The 16,345-nt window shown below is 42.9% G+C and overlaps 1 protein-coding gene across 2 annotated transcripts in view; it reads left to right on the top strand.

Annotated features, from left to right (window-relative positions):
- The first annotated feature begins 3,967 nt into the window (after positions 1-3,967).
- reln (reelin) overlaps positions 3,968-16,345 on the top strand; it is a 139,866-nt gene continuing 127,488 nt past the window's right edge. For both annotated transcript variants that reach the window (XM_058075614.1, XM_058075615.1), the window contains exon 1: positions 3,968-4,509. In XM_058075614.1, coding sequence (XP_057931597.1) covers positions 4,260-4,509 — 250 coding nt within the window. In that variant the 5' untranslated portion in view covers positions 3,968-4,259. The remainder of the gene's footprint in view (positions 4,510-16,345) is intronic.

The following is a 16,345-nucleotide window of genomic DNA, read 5'->3' on the forward strand; positions in this document are numbered from 1 at the left end:
CCAAAAACTTACCACTTCCACACGGATAGGGAGGATAACTATTAACAGTTATTTAACCTTGAACATGAATCAAACGTAATAATTTTTTCTGGGTACATGATACCATACAGCATCCATATCAAACTTGTCCTGCGGGCCACATTTGGCCCGCGTGTTTGAGACCCCTGCCATAGATGTTTCTTTAGTGATTAATACTAAAATGAGAAAATAAATACAACTAATTGATTTAAGAGATATGTTCTATAGCCCTCAGTAATAGCCAGTTAACAAAACAACCTTCAATTTATGAATATGATTCTTTATTTGACCATTTTTAGAAATAGAAATGGAGGGGTATAGTGACAAAAAAAAGGCCTACATGCCCACACCAAAAGTATTAAAAGCAACATTTTCATGGATGAGGAAGCCTAAGAAGGTAACCAAGACATGAGAAGCAAATCTGATGGCAACTTATTATTTTTAGTGTATTTTATAGCTGATTTAATACACGGGTCAAAACCGACCCGTTAACATAAGAGATGATACCAGAAAGCTAACACAAGAGGAAGGTTAACATTATTAGAGCCCTCTAAACATGAACTAATAACCCTATAGTCACCTTTACACTCGTATTGCCCAGTAAAGCAGACGTAATACGAGAAAAAAATATCCAATATGTATGTTGCTGCATGTTTGTATGTAATGTGTTCCACAACAGTTGTCCGCTTTAGGGATTATTGTGCCGTTTGTGGGATAACCGAACATTACAGTAACATTACCGCCACTGGTGACCCGTGTAGAATACAACATATAATCCCAGCATCTTAGCATGCGTGGTCTTAATGGCTTATGGTTGGATTTTGTTGGTTTTTTTGCCATTTTTATGCTTGAAAATGTTTAATCTGGGCAAAAATTTGCTAAAAATCTGCGTATTTTTGGACTAATGAATGGTGTATTGGTGTTTTGTAGTGGTTTTCATATATTCATCCATCGCTCTACCGAGGTTGGTTCATGAGGCAGCAACCTAAACTGGGAAGCCCAGACTTCCCTCTCCCCGGCCACTTTATCCAGCTCCTCCTGGTGGATCCCAAAATGTTCCTATGCCAGTTGAGAGACATGGTCTCTCCAACTTGTCCTGGTTCCCAGGCCTTTTGGTCACCACTCAAAGCTCATAGCTCAAGAGCATAGATGGACCACCACAGACACTACATCAGGGGTCTCAAACATGCGGCCCGCGGGCCAAATGTGGCCCGCAGGACACTAGTTTGAGGCCCCCGCCTTGATATGAAAGTTTAATGTTAGTTTGATATGGATGCTGTATGGTATCATGTACCCAGAAAAAATTATTACGTTTGATTCATGTTCATGTTAAAGGTTAAATAACTGTTAATAGTTATCCTCCCTATCCGTGTGGAAGTGGGAAGTTTTTGGCTATTTAAGTTGAAAGGAAATAACTTGGAGGCTACCGTTTAGGTCGCTAGCTCTCTAGTTTGCGAGTTAGCATGTGTCTCAAGACCCCGCAGTTGCGCAATATGTTGTAAATAAAAAGAGTATAAATGTGACTATAGTCGTGTTTTGTCATGTCTACAGGGCTCTAATAATGCTTTGTTCATTTTAATCTGAAAAAAATCATTTGTCTACCCACCAACTATATGTGGTTTCTTAAGTTTTTATTATTTGCCGTTTTATTATTATTATTATATTTATTTATTACTGATTGATTTTCTTTATTCTTGATTTGTTTATTTATTTTTCATGTTATTTTGTGCAAAAAAATAAAATAAAAAAAAAATATTAATTAATTATTTGAGAACAGTGGAATATTTTTATTGTAAAAAATCGGAACCAAAGCACTGAAAAAGTTTGTATATTTTTCTGTTTTTAATAAATGCGTTTTTTTTGTTTTTTTTTTTAAAAACCTGATGCGGCCCAGCCTTGCCCAGACCCTAGCTCCAGTGGCCCCCAGGTAAATTGAGTTTGAGACCCCTGCACTACACCATCCTTCCCTCACTCATGAACAAGACCAGAAGTGCTTAAAGTCCTCCACTTGGGGCAGGATCTCATCCAGGACTCGGAGATGGCACCTCACCCTTTTCCAGCCAAGAACCATGGACTTGGGTTTGAAGGTGCTGACTCTCATCCAGGCCGCTTCACACTCCGATGCAGCGAGAGTTGAAGCTCATGGTCCGATGAAGCCGGCAGGACCACATCAACAAAAAGCAGACACTCAGTCCTACACCTACCAAAACCGGATCCCAGAGGTCCGCCCTTTTGGATTCCCAGAGGAATCCCAATCAGGATTTTTAGTCATTTCAAGCTCTTCCTGAATCTTGATGATGAAACGTTAAAAACAGTCCAACTCTGGATCTCTGAAGTCCGTCCCGCCATTGTAGCCTGGCAGCATCCCAAATGGAAGACAATCGCTTAAAAACTTCCAGCTCCTGAAGTCTCGGCGGTGCGTTAAGACTTAATTAAAAGTGGTGATGAGGAACTGCAGGGCTGGCTGGGACTCAGATAACCTTTGACCTCACGCTTAAGTCGAAGCACGCTGGTCCATCTTGCAGAACCACTGGGAGGTCACGTCTGTAGAACTCCTAAAATGCGCTTCGTCAGACTTGCTGGCAACATTTCATGTCGGCAAGGCCCGGAAACAGAAACTGTGTACTTTTACTACGAGATACTTTTTGGATTTGGTAGTATTTCTTTATAATGATGGCACTCCCAGCTTTTTTTGGCCCCCATGGTGGCTTATTTTGTGTTGTATTCAAAGAAACACAGTCAGTTCCCTGTGTGGGTCGTGTTGCTGTTTGGAGAAGCAGCTCGTCTGGAGGGTGGCTGACGTCACTTCAGATGAGAAGATGCAGAAGTACGCAATGTTACAGTTTGGGATTGCACAGCAGTTTAGCCCGTGTTTGTCCGGGGGGGGGTTAGCATCTGTTGGCTGCTGTAGTTCAGTCCTGTTTGGACACGACTAAAACAGCCACATTTTAATCAGATTAAAGTTAAATTAATCATGATTAAACTCTATGATTTATTTGCACTCGATAAAACACAAACTTCCCGTTTTTCCTTGGTAGCTCCCATATTTGACCTCCAGGTTTTATGGTTTTGAACTTATTTCATTAAAAAAAAAACCTCCTGCTGGAGCAGGAAACACAGAGACCGATTCAGCCGTCCCTTCCGATCTGCTCGGAAAAGCGACCGGCATTCGGTCAGGATGCGGAACGCTGCAATATCGGACGGCCTATGAAGTAGCAGTTTCATTGTCAAACGCTGGTGTCAGGATTAAAAAAAAAAAAAAAAAGGAATGTTAGCCGTGTTGCTTGTGTTCTCCGTGCTTATGAAACGCTCATCCGTCAGCCAGACCCGGTGGGGGGTGGGGGGGGGGGGTTAGAAAGCAACATTATGACTGGCATCTGTGCTCAAGGGGTGGCTTAATCTGGAGGAGAGAGGCGGCACTCTGCTCTCTCACCGGGAGTGGTGGTGGTGGGGGGGGGGGAGTTGGAGAATCCTGTGGAAAACGAGATTCCGACGGAAAAGCAACAGAGAGGGGAAAAACAAAGTGAAGATGGGAGGAGAGACGGAGAGGTTGCGAGGAAGTGAGACTGAAAGATGGAGCGAGGGAGCGGTGGGGGGACATGCTAGTGGGAGGGAAGGAGGTGTGATGGTGGGTGGGAGAGGAGGAGACGGTCTGGTGGACCGGCAGAAAGACAAAGGGAAGCGGGAAGAGAATGAGGGATGGTAATAGTTGAAGACACCAAGGTCTCGAGAGCGTCACAAGAGTCCAAAGGCAGTGCTTCATTGTGGGGCAGGGGGCGCTGCACAGAACGCAGAACCAGGAAGAGAGCTTCAGGACTGATAGACACTGAAGAGGGAGGAGGAGAGTAGAGGCCGTCTCATGGAGCGCTAACAGCACGCGAGGAGCTGGTGTTGGAGCGAGGCGAGCACGGAGAGGGAGGGTGGGAGGAGAGAGGGAGCCACAGGGAGGGGGTGAGGTATTTAAGCGCCGGAGCAGGACAGCGCAGCCGAAGCTCTGAACTCCCTGAGTGAAGGTAGGACAGGGAGAGGAAGCCAGGAGAACGGAGCTCCACAGTTCCCCCCCACACACTTTGACCCAGTATCCCACCTCACGTACTTACACTCGCTGTCCCGCACACTTTTGGACTTTTTACTCCTCTCTGGACTCCAGAATCTTCTCCCTGGGACCTGTGCCCCTCCCCTCCATCACTGTCCTCACCTCCGCAACCTCCGGACGCCTCCCCTCGCTCCCGTGAGGGCAGATGGCCGCGGCATGGGCCTTTCTCAGGGGCGCCTTCGGCTGTGCCCTGCTGGCCCTGGTTTTGGGGAGCAGCATGGACTTCGGGGCGCCCCCGGCGAGCTTCTACCCCCGTTTTAACCCCTTTTTCTTCCTGTGCACCCACCACGGGGAGCTGGACGGAGTTGGGGTCGCTGAAGGTGGCGGAGAAGTGCTGCTCACGCTCCAGATTACGGGGAACCCCACCGCGTACACCCCGGGACAGGAATACCAAGGTGAGCTTCTATGAAGTCTAAAATTTTTGGTTTTTTGGATTGATGTTCAAATGGAAGAGCAAAGCCGCACTTTGAGGCGTGCATGTTTGTATCAGGTGGCGGGGGTTTGGAACCTTTTGTGCAACTTTGACAGTCGGGTCCAGTCACGCTCGGTTGCGTCTTACTAGCCTGCGATTCGTAGGCTGCGGTGCAGGATCAGCCAACCGAACCAGAGAGCACGAGAGTGCAAAAACCCTGAGTTGGGAATGGACAAAAACGGAAAGGAAAATTCGGCATTTCGGTTTAGTTCAATGTTGCTTTTTCCCACGCGGACCGACTGCCACCTGGTCCTGTAAACTAAGTCTCAGTCCTTGACTTACTTAGCACTGGGGACAGTGACCCTCATGGGCCAGCGCAGTCGTACGGAGGTCACGTTCCCATGCTGCTATCCTCTTCTCAAGGAGTCATGTGATTCCTAGTAATGATTTCCTAAAATAATATACACTCTCTTATGCTTCAGTTTCATTGTTTTGAATTGTATTGTTATGTGAACAAACAAACCTCCAACACAACTTGGACTGGTTTTTAGCCTGGAAAGAAGAAGAAGACACCGAAGACATATCTATGATTCGCATCAAGACCTTTTTAGTCGGGGTGCCGAGGCTTTCGGGGGAGTGGATTTGAATAACCGGCGGCTGGATGGGAGAGATGGTGCGCACAGAGAGGTTTAAATAATTAGCATTAGAAACGTGCTGGACCGGGAAGAGGAAGAGAGATTTAAATAAGGCCACGGCTGGAATGGGATGGAGTGAGGGGGGGGGAGATTTGAATGACGATGAGAGGATTGAAGCAGATAAGATAGCGGCGCCGGGGCTTACACGGAAAAAAATGACAGGGTTCCAAGCTGCTCATTTTTCTCTTCCGTTCCGTGTTTTGGCTCACGATGGCGGCTCATTGTTAGATTTCCGAGCTTTTGACTCGGAGGACTGAATGGCAAGTGCACAAGTTATATATTAGTTGAGTCATAAATTTTCTTCATGGCTCATATCTTTGCACGTTCCCGCAGCCAAGTGTCAGTGTGGAAGGAATATTGTGGTTTGAGGGCTTCATCCCGAGACTGAACCCAAGAACTAACAACACATGAGCGATCCATCCCGCTGACGTGGTGGCCACGTTGAAGCACACTGTTGATATTTCATGTTCGATTCAGCAAATTAGCAACGAATGATGCCATTCATTGGATGTTATTTGCTTTTGCTCATGATACTTTTATGATACCGGATCATGTGGTTTAATGGGAATGGGAATGGTTTTATTTCATTTGAACATGCATCAGATTCCAATTGAGTGCATCCCATAATCAGTTCCCAGTTCCACATGTCCAAAAGGAGTAGGAAGAAGCAAAGCTTATTAAATCCTACCCCTCCATCTGGTACTGTTACAATCAGTAAATGCTACATTTGTTCACTTCCTGCTTTCCTAACATGATAAAAAAAATTTTTTTAAATTTATTTCATTAATTTGGGAGTCACAGTGTTCGAGTGGTTAGCGCGCAGACCTCACAGCTAAGAGACCAGGGTTCAATTCCACCCTCTCTGTTTGGAGTTTGGCCACTCCAAATTGTCCATAGGTATGAATGTGAGTGTGAATGGTTGTTTGTCTATATGTGCCCTGGGATTGGCTGGCCACCAGTCCAGGGTGTACCCCGCCTCTCGGTGGAAGACAGCTGGGATAGGCTCCAGCACCCCCGCGATGTGAGGAAAAAGCGGTACAAAATGAATGAATTTTATTTTATTTTATTTTATTTTATTTTATTTTATTTTATTTTATTTTATTTTATTTTATTTTATTTTATTTTATTTTATTTTATTATTTATGTCACATCTCTTTTGTTTAATCTAACCCTAACAGCAACGTGTGATCCAACCACTGAAAGCTACATGAGGAAATGGTGGGTGGCAGGCATGCATTAGAGGCGCTGGCCGTGCGGTCGGTGATGGTTTTCTGGAACAGAACACTGAAGAAGTTGGAATTTCAAAAAAAAAAAAAAAAAAGGAATCGGTGAACCTTTTATACACGAGACGAGAGGTGAGAGTCTCTCGAAAACATCCGAGCTTTCAGAGCCAAGATTCCGTGTGGCCGATGTTGCTTTACTGTAATTGAGTTTGTGACCTGACCTCTCTGCCTACTCCTCTGTTGCTTTTGAGTGATAAGCCGGGATGTGTGGGCCGGGCGCTGTGTGCATGCTGTAGATTACCGTGTTAGGTTATCACAATGCAATGGCCAAGAAAGGTTACTGCTTGTGCTGTAAGGGGAACGGGGGGGGGGCGAGAATAAAGCACAGCAGCTGGAAACTAACGAGAAGAAACGAAAAGATGTTTGCTTGCGTATTCAGCACCCAGGTAGTGCCTTCTTTACGAAATGTTTTGCGTCTTCCATTTTTCTGACATACACCACATGGTGGCGTTGTTATTCATTCATTTTCTACCGCTTTTTCCTCACAAGGGTCCCGGGGAGGCTGGAGCCTATCCCAGCTGTCTTCGGGCGAGAGGCGGGCCAGCCAATCACAGGGCACATATAGACAAACAACCATTCACACTCACATTCATACCTATGGACAATTTGGAGTGGCTAATTAACCTAGCATGTTTTTGGAATGTGGGAGGAAACCGGAGTACCCGGAGAAAACCCACGCATGCATTCTTACAAAGAACACTAAACTCATCACACACCAACTTAACACTCAAGAGGTATAATTAAACCAGCTCAACCGAATCATTCATTTATTCATTTTCTACCACTTATCCTCACGAGGGTTGCGGGGGTGCTGCAGCCTATCCCAGCTGTCTTCAGGCGAGAGGCGGGGTACACCGTGGACTGGTGGCCAGCCAATCACAGGGCACAAACAACAGACAAACAACCATTCACACTCACATTCATACCTATGGACAATTTGGAGTGGCCGATTAACCTAGCATGTTTTTGGAATGTGGGAGGAAACCGGAGTACCCGGAGAAAACCCACGCATGCACGGGGAGAACATGCAAACTCCACACAGAGAGATGGCCGAGGGTGGAATTGAACCCTTGGAGAAAACCCACGCATGCATTCTTACAAAGAACACTAAATTCATCACACACCAACTTAACACTCAAGAGGTATAATCAAACCAGCTCAACCGAATCATTCACTTATTCATTTTCTACCACTTATCGTCACGAGGGTGGCGGGGGTGCTGGAGCCTATCCCAGCTGTCTTCCACCGAGAGGCGGGGTACACCCTGGACTGGTGGCGAGCCAATCGCAGGGCACATATAGACAAACAACCATTCACACTCACATTCATTCCTATGGACAATTTGGAGTGGCCAATTAACCTAGCATGTTTTTGGAATGTGGGAGGAAACCGGAGTACCCGGAGAAAACCCACGCATGCACGGGGAGAACATGCAAACCCCACACAGAGATGGCCGAGGGTGGAATTGAACCCTCGGAGAAAACCCACACATTCATTCTTACAAAGAACACTAAACTCATCACACACCAACTTAACACTCAAGAGGTATAATCAAACCAGCTCAACCGAATCATTCATTTATTCATTTTCTACCACTTATCCTCACCAGGGTTGTGGGGGGTGCTGGAGCCTATCCCAGCTGTCTTCAGGCAAGAGGCGGGGTACACCCTGGACTGGTGGCCAGCCAATCACAGGGCACATATAGACAAACAACCATTCACACTCACATTCATACCTATGGACAATTTGGAGTGGCTAATTAACCTAGCATGTTTTTGGAATGTGGGAGGAAACCGGAGTACCCGGAGAAAACCCACGCATGCATTCTTACAAAGAACACTAAATTCATCACACACCAACTTAACACTCAAGAGGTATAATTAAACCAGCTCAACCGAATCATTCATTTATTCATTTTCTCCCACTTATCCTCACAAGGGTCGTGGGGGGTGCTGGAGCCTATCCCAACTGTCTTTGGGCGAGAGGCGGGGTCCACCTGGGACTGGCGCGCTAACCTTTCGACCGCCGTGCCGCCGGCATTGTCATTAACCCCCAAATCCCAAATTAAACCCCCAAATTTAACTTTTTCATTAATCTCCCAAGCAGCAGTGCGCCAAAGAAAAGGAAAGCCATCACCATGGAAGTGAAAATTAACAATATAAAGAAACGGCCATTGTTATCGTCTGCGGCTGCACGGCGGTCGAGTGGTTAGCACGCAGACCTCACAGCTTGGAGACCCGAGTTCAATTCCACCCTCGGCCATCTCTTTCTCCGGGTACTCCGGTTTCCTCCCACATTCCAAAAACATGCTAGGTTAATTAGCCACTCCAAATTGTCCATAGGTATGAATGTGAGTGTGAATGGTTGTTTGTCTATATGTGCCCTGTGATTGGCTGCCGACCATACAAGACAGCTGGGATAGGCTCCAGCACCCCTGCGACCCTTGTGAGGATAAACGATAGAAAATGAATGAATGAATGAATCGTCCGCTCATGTCGAAAACAACAAATGTCCTCATTCTCTGACCTTACAGTATAGTTTAGGATTTAGGGTGAATATTTGACAAAGCCAGGCGTCACTCACACAAACACTCCGTGTCCACGTCCGGCCTTATCTTCATCAGGGAAGCACTCTGAGGTCACGCTGGGATGTGACCTGTCCTTGAAATAACCACCTGGCCTGTTTAAGAGACGCTGTGAAAGCATAGATGTCGGTTAGTTACTTTGACGGACGACACACAAATTCATCGCCAGTCCAAGATGTCGCCGTGGAGCATTTTCTGGTTGCAAATCGAAAACTTTTCCGTCACTTTTTTTGCCTTTTGACGCACGATTTTGAGAGCAGAAAAGTCAACTGCTGAAAGAAAACGACATCAGTCGTCATGTCGTTTGCTAACCAGACACGAGTCACAATGCAAATAGTTCTATTTCCATTTTGGCATCCGCACATCCAGAACCATTATCACTGCACTGAGTCACGCGGCAACACGCACAATGGAAACGATGAGCGAGGGATGGTGGCGAGATGTTCCGCAAGTCGTGGATATAATACATGGGGGGGGGGGGAGCGGCCTGTGTGGAGTTCATTTTTGTCATATTGATGAAACTGTTTGTTGTTTGAGATGACGTGTTTCAATTGTCGTGGAAAGCCGGAGTTGTTTTTCTTCTCGGGAGCCTTTAGAAAGCTGTGACACGTCACTAATAGGATGACACTTTTCGTTTTGTACACAACCCACAATACACAATAATGACTGACAGATTTATTTCTATTCCTTTTCCATACGGGATTGGAGCATTATCTTGTTTTTTTTTTATTGCAAATGTTGATCAGATGGCAAACAATCCAACATGATACCAAAGAAAGTTACAAGTGTCAGATATTTAGCCAGGTTAATTACAAAGAAGGAATGCTATTTCGTTAAAATTCACTTATCACAGTCAAGTGAGGTATCAATTATCCACAATAAAGAAGGGATTGTTGACTTTTTCTGCATGTAAAACCGTAGTTATTCCTTAGAAATCACTTAGAAATCACTACACACTATTTATTGCTCTCTGGTTCTACCATATCTTACTTATTGTGTGGAAATATGGGCTAATAACTAATATAAAAGCAATCTCCACTGGCTAAATGTACTGCAAAAAAGGCCAGTAAGGATAATTCATAATGCCGCCTACAGAGAACATACTAACTCCTTATTTGTAAAATGACAAATACTTCAACTTGCTGATATAGTTCATCTTCAAACAGCTAAAATAATGCATAAGGCTAAAAAAATAAGCAATTAGCTAAAAATGTCATCCAATACTTCTCTACAAGAGAGGAGAAATATGATCTCAGGGCAGAAGTACATTTGAAAAACTTCTATGCTAGGACTACGTTAGCATTAGCATAGCATTTCAGTATGTGGAATCAAACTATGGAATGGATTGAGTAAGGAAATCAAACTGCACAACGATTTTCGCTCACATTTCAGGGTGTCTGGAATGGATTACAGTCAGCCCTCGTTTATCGAAGTTAATTGGTTCCTGATCCGACCGCAATAACGGAATTTCCGAATTGAATAAACTTTTTTTGTATAGTTAGAGGACCGAAAACCTGTTGATGACTTTCTTAAACACCACTAACGAACCTCTACAATGAAACAAAGTTTCGGCTCGTCAGACTCGGTAGTCCGTCTCCATGCGGGGTGAAAGGTCACGTAATCTACGTATCATGTCTCATCGGTGTAACATTCCAACGAGGATGCTGCTTGTCTTTCAGTTTGATTGACTGATAGTAGGCCATAGTCGACCACAAAACAGCCACCATTTATTAACATGATTTTTAGCGGCGCCTTGGTTAACATCCGTCCCAGATAGCAAATTCGTTTTTTCAGTTCATGTCAAAAATGTATACCAAACTTTTGCCTCTGATTGTGTACATTTTCTGAATCGTTTACCATCTGCTGCATGTCTTGTCGCGTTATTAATAGACTCCATGAGTCCAGCTAGGATTTTAATGTAATTTATCACCTAATTACCGAGTTAGCATCCTCAGTTTGCTTACAAAATGGCAACCAAAGTTCTGACTATGAACAATGTTAACACATTTTTACATTTACGGTTTCTTTTACCTTCGCTGAAGATGTGACTGTTCCCAAAGACACAATCTGGCAACAAGATCGACACCTTCTTGTTTTGTCATGAGTTATTTCTTGAACTCTTGAAGTGTTTAGTCACTTTCTTGATGAAAATGCTGGTACTTGCAAGGTTCTTCGGCTCCATCTTGGGTTGTTGTGGTGACTTCGAGAAATAACTCATGGCAAAACTGGAAAGAAGGTGTTGGTGTTGTTGGTGGTGGTCATGTGGCCTTTGGGTCATGTCAAGAATCGGCTTCTCAATGAAGGTAAAAGTGACCTTGAATGTTCATGTATCCTTTTCATTTTTCATATCTTTGCAATACATGAAGTATTGCAAATTGGTTTTCCGAACGGATTGAAGCTAACCTACACATTTTGGTTATCGTCTGACCTTTTGGAATGGCTCAATGATAAAAAAAACAGGGTTCCACTGTACCCTGAAGTCCACTCCCGGACCACCAAGGAGATCGGTGTTTGGACAGGACAATTTCAACACTGTGGCTGCCTGCAAACATGTGAGAATCCGTTTTGGGAAAGCCAACAGACTCCATTGTTTGTCCAAATTACGAACAGACCGGGTGACCGCAGAATACAGTCCAAGCTTATCCTGGCGACGCCTTGAAAATACAACAAAAATACAATTTCTGCTGAATGAGAACATATCTGGCATGGACGTATCTTCTGATTTGGGTTGGATGTCTGAAAGGGCAACATGGAACAGACTCGGATTTTCCGATATCTTATCAAATTCCCATCAGCTTTTCCTATATATTTGTCAGATTATAGTGCAGGCTGTAGTATCTTTTCACTTTCCCAATTTTATTGCATTTTTTGCAGACATGTTGAAGTAAAGGTCGCCCCTACAAGGCCTTTCTTCGGAAAAGCAGATCTTATCTGACCGGGTTTGTATCAGCTAAGCCAACCCTTGAGAGACGTGTCGTGCAGTAACTGTCGTCTTCTCTTGAGATGACGTGCCAAAATGGCATCCGTCTTAAGAAGGCCTTTGTTGGATGTCATGGTTACACTCGCCCTTGAATAAATAAATTCACTGTATTATTTGGTAATCATTTGAACATGCATCAGATTCCAATTGAGTGCATCCCATAATCAGTTCCCAGTTCCACATGTCCAAAAGGAGTAGGAAGAAGCAAAGCTTATTAAATCCTACCCCTCCATCTGGTACTTTTACAATCACTAACTGTTACATTTGTTCACTTCCTGCTTTCCTAACATAATTTAAAAAAAATAAATGTATTTTATTAATATGGGGCGGCATGGCGGTCGAGTGGTTAGCGCGTAGACCTCACAGCTAGGAGACCACGGTTCAATTCCACCCTCGGCCATCTCAGTTTGAATGTTCTCCCCGTGGGTTTTCTCCGGGTGATGAGAATGAGAATGAATGAATGTTATTAATTTTTTGTATTTTATTTTTAATTTAATTTAATTTAATTTTATTTTATTTTATTTTATTTTATTTTATTTTATTTTATTTTATTTTATTTTATTTTATTTTATTTTATTTTATTTTATTTTATTTTATTTTATTTTATTTTATTTTATTTTATTTTATTTTATTTTATTTTATTTTATTTCACATCTCTTTTGTTTAATTTCCTAACAGCAATGTGTGATCTAACCACTGAAAACTACATGAGGAAATGGTGGTGAAATACAGTTTAGGTTTTTGTTTTTTTTTAAATAATGTACCGAAGTACAAGATAATATGACCATACAATGACATAATGGGTACCATAGTAACTGTCAGTAATTTGTACTCCATTAGGCTCGCTTTCTTTCCCTTTTCTTGCGGGATCAGAGGCCGATCTTCTGTATTTTGATGATCGGTTAATATCTGCTCCCCCCACGAGATTGGGCTGATCCGGTTGTGTTCTTAACTCTAGTCCACACTCCATAAATTTTTTTTTATCAGCATATTCAATCCCGCCAATTCACGTTATTTATGTTATTAAAATGTAAAAAAGGATTTGTATGAAACAAATCGTCGCCAACAAATGTGGATGTGGGACATCCCTATTTTGCACATCCAACCCGAGGCTGGCCTCGTTTGCATCGGGTCAGGCACTTTTGGGGGCTAGAGTGGGAATTGTGGAAGAGGGGATGCTACCTAATGGTGTCATGGGGGCTATCCCGCCAGCAAAGGAAAAGCAACATGCGGCGGAGTGCCTGCACTTGAAAGTCTACCAAAGCCTTTGAATTCATTAACTTCCCAGCTCTTCAGCCACTCAGTCTCCCGCTGCTTTGTCTCAATAGGTCACTTTGCGGAGTCGAGTGAAGTGTGTCAAGTGCTGTACTTTCTCTTTGGATGGCCCGGGTGTGTTTGGGTGTTCCGTCATGGCGGACAATGAATGATGGAGCATTTAAAGAGCATTGTATTTGCTGAGATATGTCACTTTCTTTTGTGCCGAGGAGCAGATGGGCGACAAATGAGAATGGATATGCTTTTGGGAATCTCCCCTTTTGTCACACGTGCACGCTTGGCCGTGCGTACGGATCTCAGCTCATGGTGGGTGATCCATCATGGCGAGGCGGCAGGTCAGATGTTCCGCCAACTGAACAGATATGTCCCAATGATCAGGCTTTTAGCATTATTTAGATCAGGGGTCTCAAACGCGCGGCCCGCGGGCCAAATGTGGCCCGCAGGACACTACTTTGTGGCCCCCGCCTTGATATGAAAGTTAAATGGTAGTGCGTCCCGCGCAAGTTTGATTCATGTTCATGTTAAAGGTTAAATAACTGTTAATAGTTATCCTCCCTATCCGTGTGGAAGTGGTAAGTTTATGGCTATTTAAGTTTAAAGGAAATAACTCGAAGGCTACCGTTTAGGTCGCTAGCGCTCTAGTTTGCGAGTTAGCATGTGTCTCAAGACCCTGCAGTTGCGCAATATGTTGTAAATAAAAAGTATAAATGCGACTATAGTCGTGTTTTGTCATGTCTACAGGGCTCTAATAATGCTTTGTTCATTTTAATATGAAAAAAATCATTTGTCTACCCACCAACTATATGTGCTTTCTTAAGTTTTTATTATTTGCCGTTTTATTATTATTATTATATTTATTTATTACTAATTGATTTTCTTTATTCTTAATTTATTTATTTTTCATCTTATTTTGTGCAGAAAAATAAAAATGAAGATATTTGAGAACAGTGGAATGTTTTATCAGAGCTTTTATTGTAGAAAATCGGAACCAAAGCACTGAAAAAGTTTGTTTTTAATTTTTAATTAATAATAATTTTTAATTTTTCTGTTTTTAATAAATGCGTTTTTTTCTTTTTTTTTTTTAAACCTGATGGCGCCCAGCCTTGCCCAGACCCTAGCTCCAGTGGCCCCCTAGATAAATTGAGTTTTAGACCCCTGCTATAGATCATTCATAGCAGGAAATGGAGTGTTCTGGTTTCCTTTTGTCATGTGCTAAATGGTTGTAACATTGTAACACGGAAAGACTGTTACGTCGCCGGTGTGGCACCGCTGTACTTGGGCATTATGATGTATGTTCCTCCTCCGGTCTTATTTAGGCAAGCGGCACAGAGCTCTTACATTTTTTATTGTCAGTTTTCTCAATGCAACCCCCCCACCCCCCTATCCGCCTTCCCTCAGCAAAAGCATACAAGCTCTTTACAAGCAAATGCAAATTGTGTTTTCAGTAAGTTTCCTAAGTGGGCAGATGAGTGGGTGTAAGTAGTTTGAGGATGTTAAAGAGCGTGGGTGTCTGTTGACTTACAAACTGGGGTGTGCAGATCGTTGCGAGGCTGCCACAGTCCTAGCATGCACTTGTTTTTTTTCCTTGTCTCTCTTTGTGGTTTCTGAAGGATTATGGTTTTGGGCAGCAGAAGCACCCACAAAAATGTCAGTCCTGGCGATGCTTCAGCAGCAATCCGTCCTAAATATTACTTTTCCCTCCATTTGTGAGCACAGCACATTTTCTAGCATGCTGTTATTGACGTGATAAATTGGCTGAATATCAATATCAAGCTTTTTTTTAGTGAGTATAATTATTTGTGTTAAGTTGGTCGTCAATGGGGTGACCTAAAAAAGCCTAAAAAAGGTCACTGTAATGGTAATGGTAATGGTTTTATTTCATTTGAACATGCATCAGATTCCAATTGAGTGCATCCCATAATCAGTTCCCAGTTCCACATGTCCAAAAGGAGTAGGAAGAAGCAAAGCTTATTAAATCCTACCCCTCCATCTGGTACTTTTACAATCACTAACAGTTACATTTGTTCACTTCCTGCTTTCCTAATACAATTTAAGTTTTTTTTAACTTTATTTTATTAATTTTCTTTTTTTTATTTTTTTAAATTTAATTTTTTTTTAACATTTTTAAAATTTTAATACAGTTTTTAAGTTTTTTTTTAAATAATATACCTCGTACCAAAGTACGAGGTGATATGACCATACAATGACATTATGTGTACCATAGTAACTGTAAGCATGGAATATGTTTATTTTTTGGCGTTTAAAAAAAAAAAATTGTGAATACATTATTGCTGTTTTGTGGTTGACTTTAACCTATTATTCGTAAAAAATATGCATAAATTGTACATATTCTTAGTTTAATTAAGTATTTTCAAAGACAAAATGGCTAAATTCATGAAAATATAAGGCCTTGACTTGATATGAAATTTAATACCTGTGACTTTAAGAGGCGGGGCAATGTATTTGGTGGAGCGTATGAGTGACAAGGGTGAGTTGTGGCCGACAGCGGCTCCTGTGTGAATGATCACTGCCTGCACAGTAGCGTTCTACCCTGGTTACCAGGTGTCAGTAATGTTACATTGATGAGACAATAGCCACTGCAGGAAGTACGCTGTCAATGCTAACGTGTGAGTCCGTTATGTGTCTTATTTTCTAAAATTGTGTCTCCTATATTGGGAAATACAAGGGTAAAGGTGACTATAGGGGTGCTATTTCATGTTTAAAGGGCTCTAATAATAGTAAAAAAAACATTTAGAAGGTCACATATATTCAGTTTATAAATGATCAATCCCTGTTATTGGCTGGCAACCAGTCCAGGGGTGGTACCAGGCCCCAAAGTCGGGCTCCAGCATACCCTGTGACCCTAGTGAGGACAAGCGGCATACAAAACGGATGGATGGAATAAGGAATCCGTGGCATAAATCCACTTCCCACAGCCTGGAACACTTTTTTACTATCCTTGTCAAATTTGAAATGGGATTAGGTAAGGACTCAAGCTATGT

Source organism: Doryrhamphus excisus, chromosome 6 (assembly GCF_030265055.1).
Source record: "Doryrhamphus excisus isolate RoL2022-K1 chromosome 6, RoL_Dexc_1.0, whole genome shotgun sequence".
Lineage (NCBI taxonomy): Eukaryota > Metazoa > Chordata > Actinopteri > Syngnathiformes > Syngnathidae > Doryrhamphus > Doryrhamphus excisus.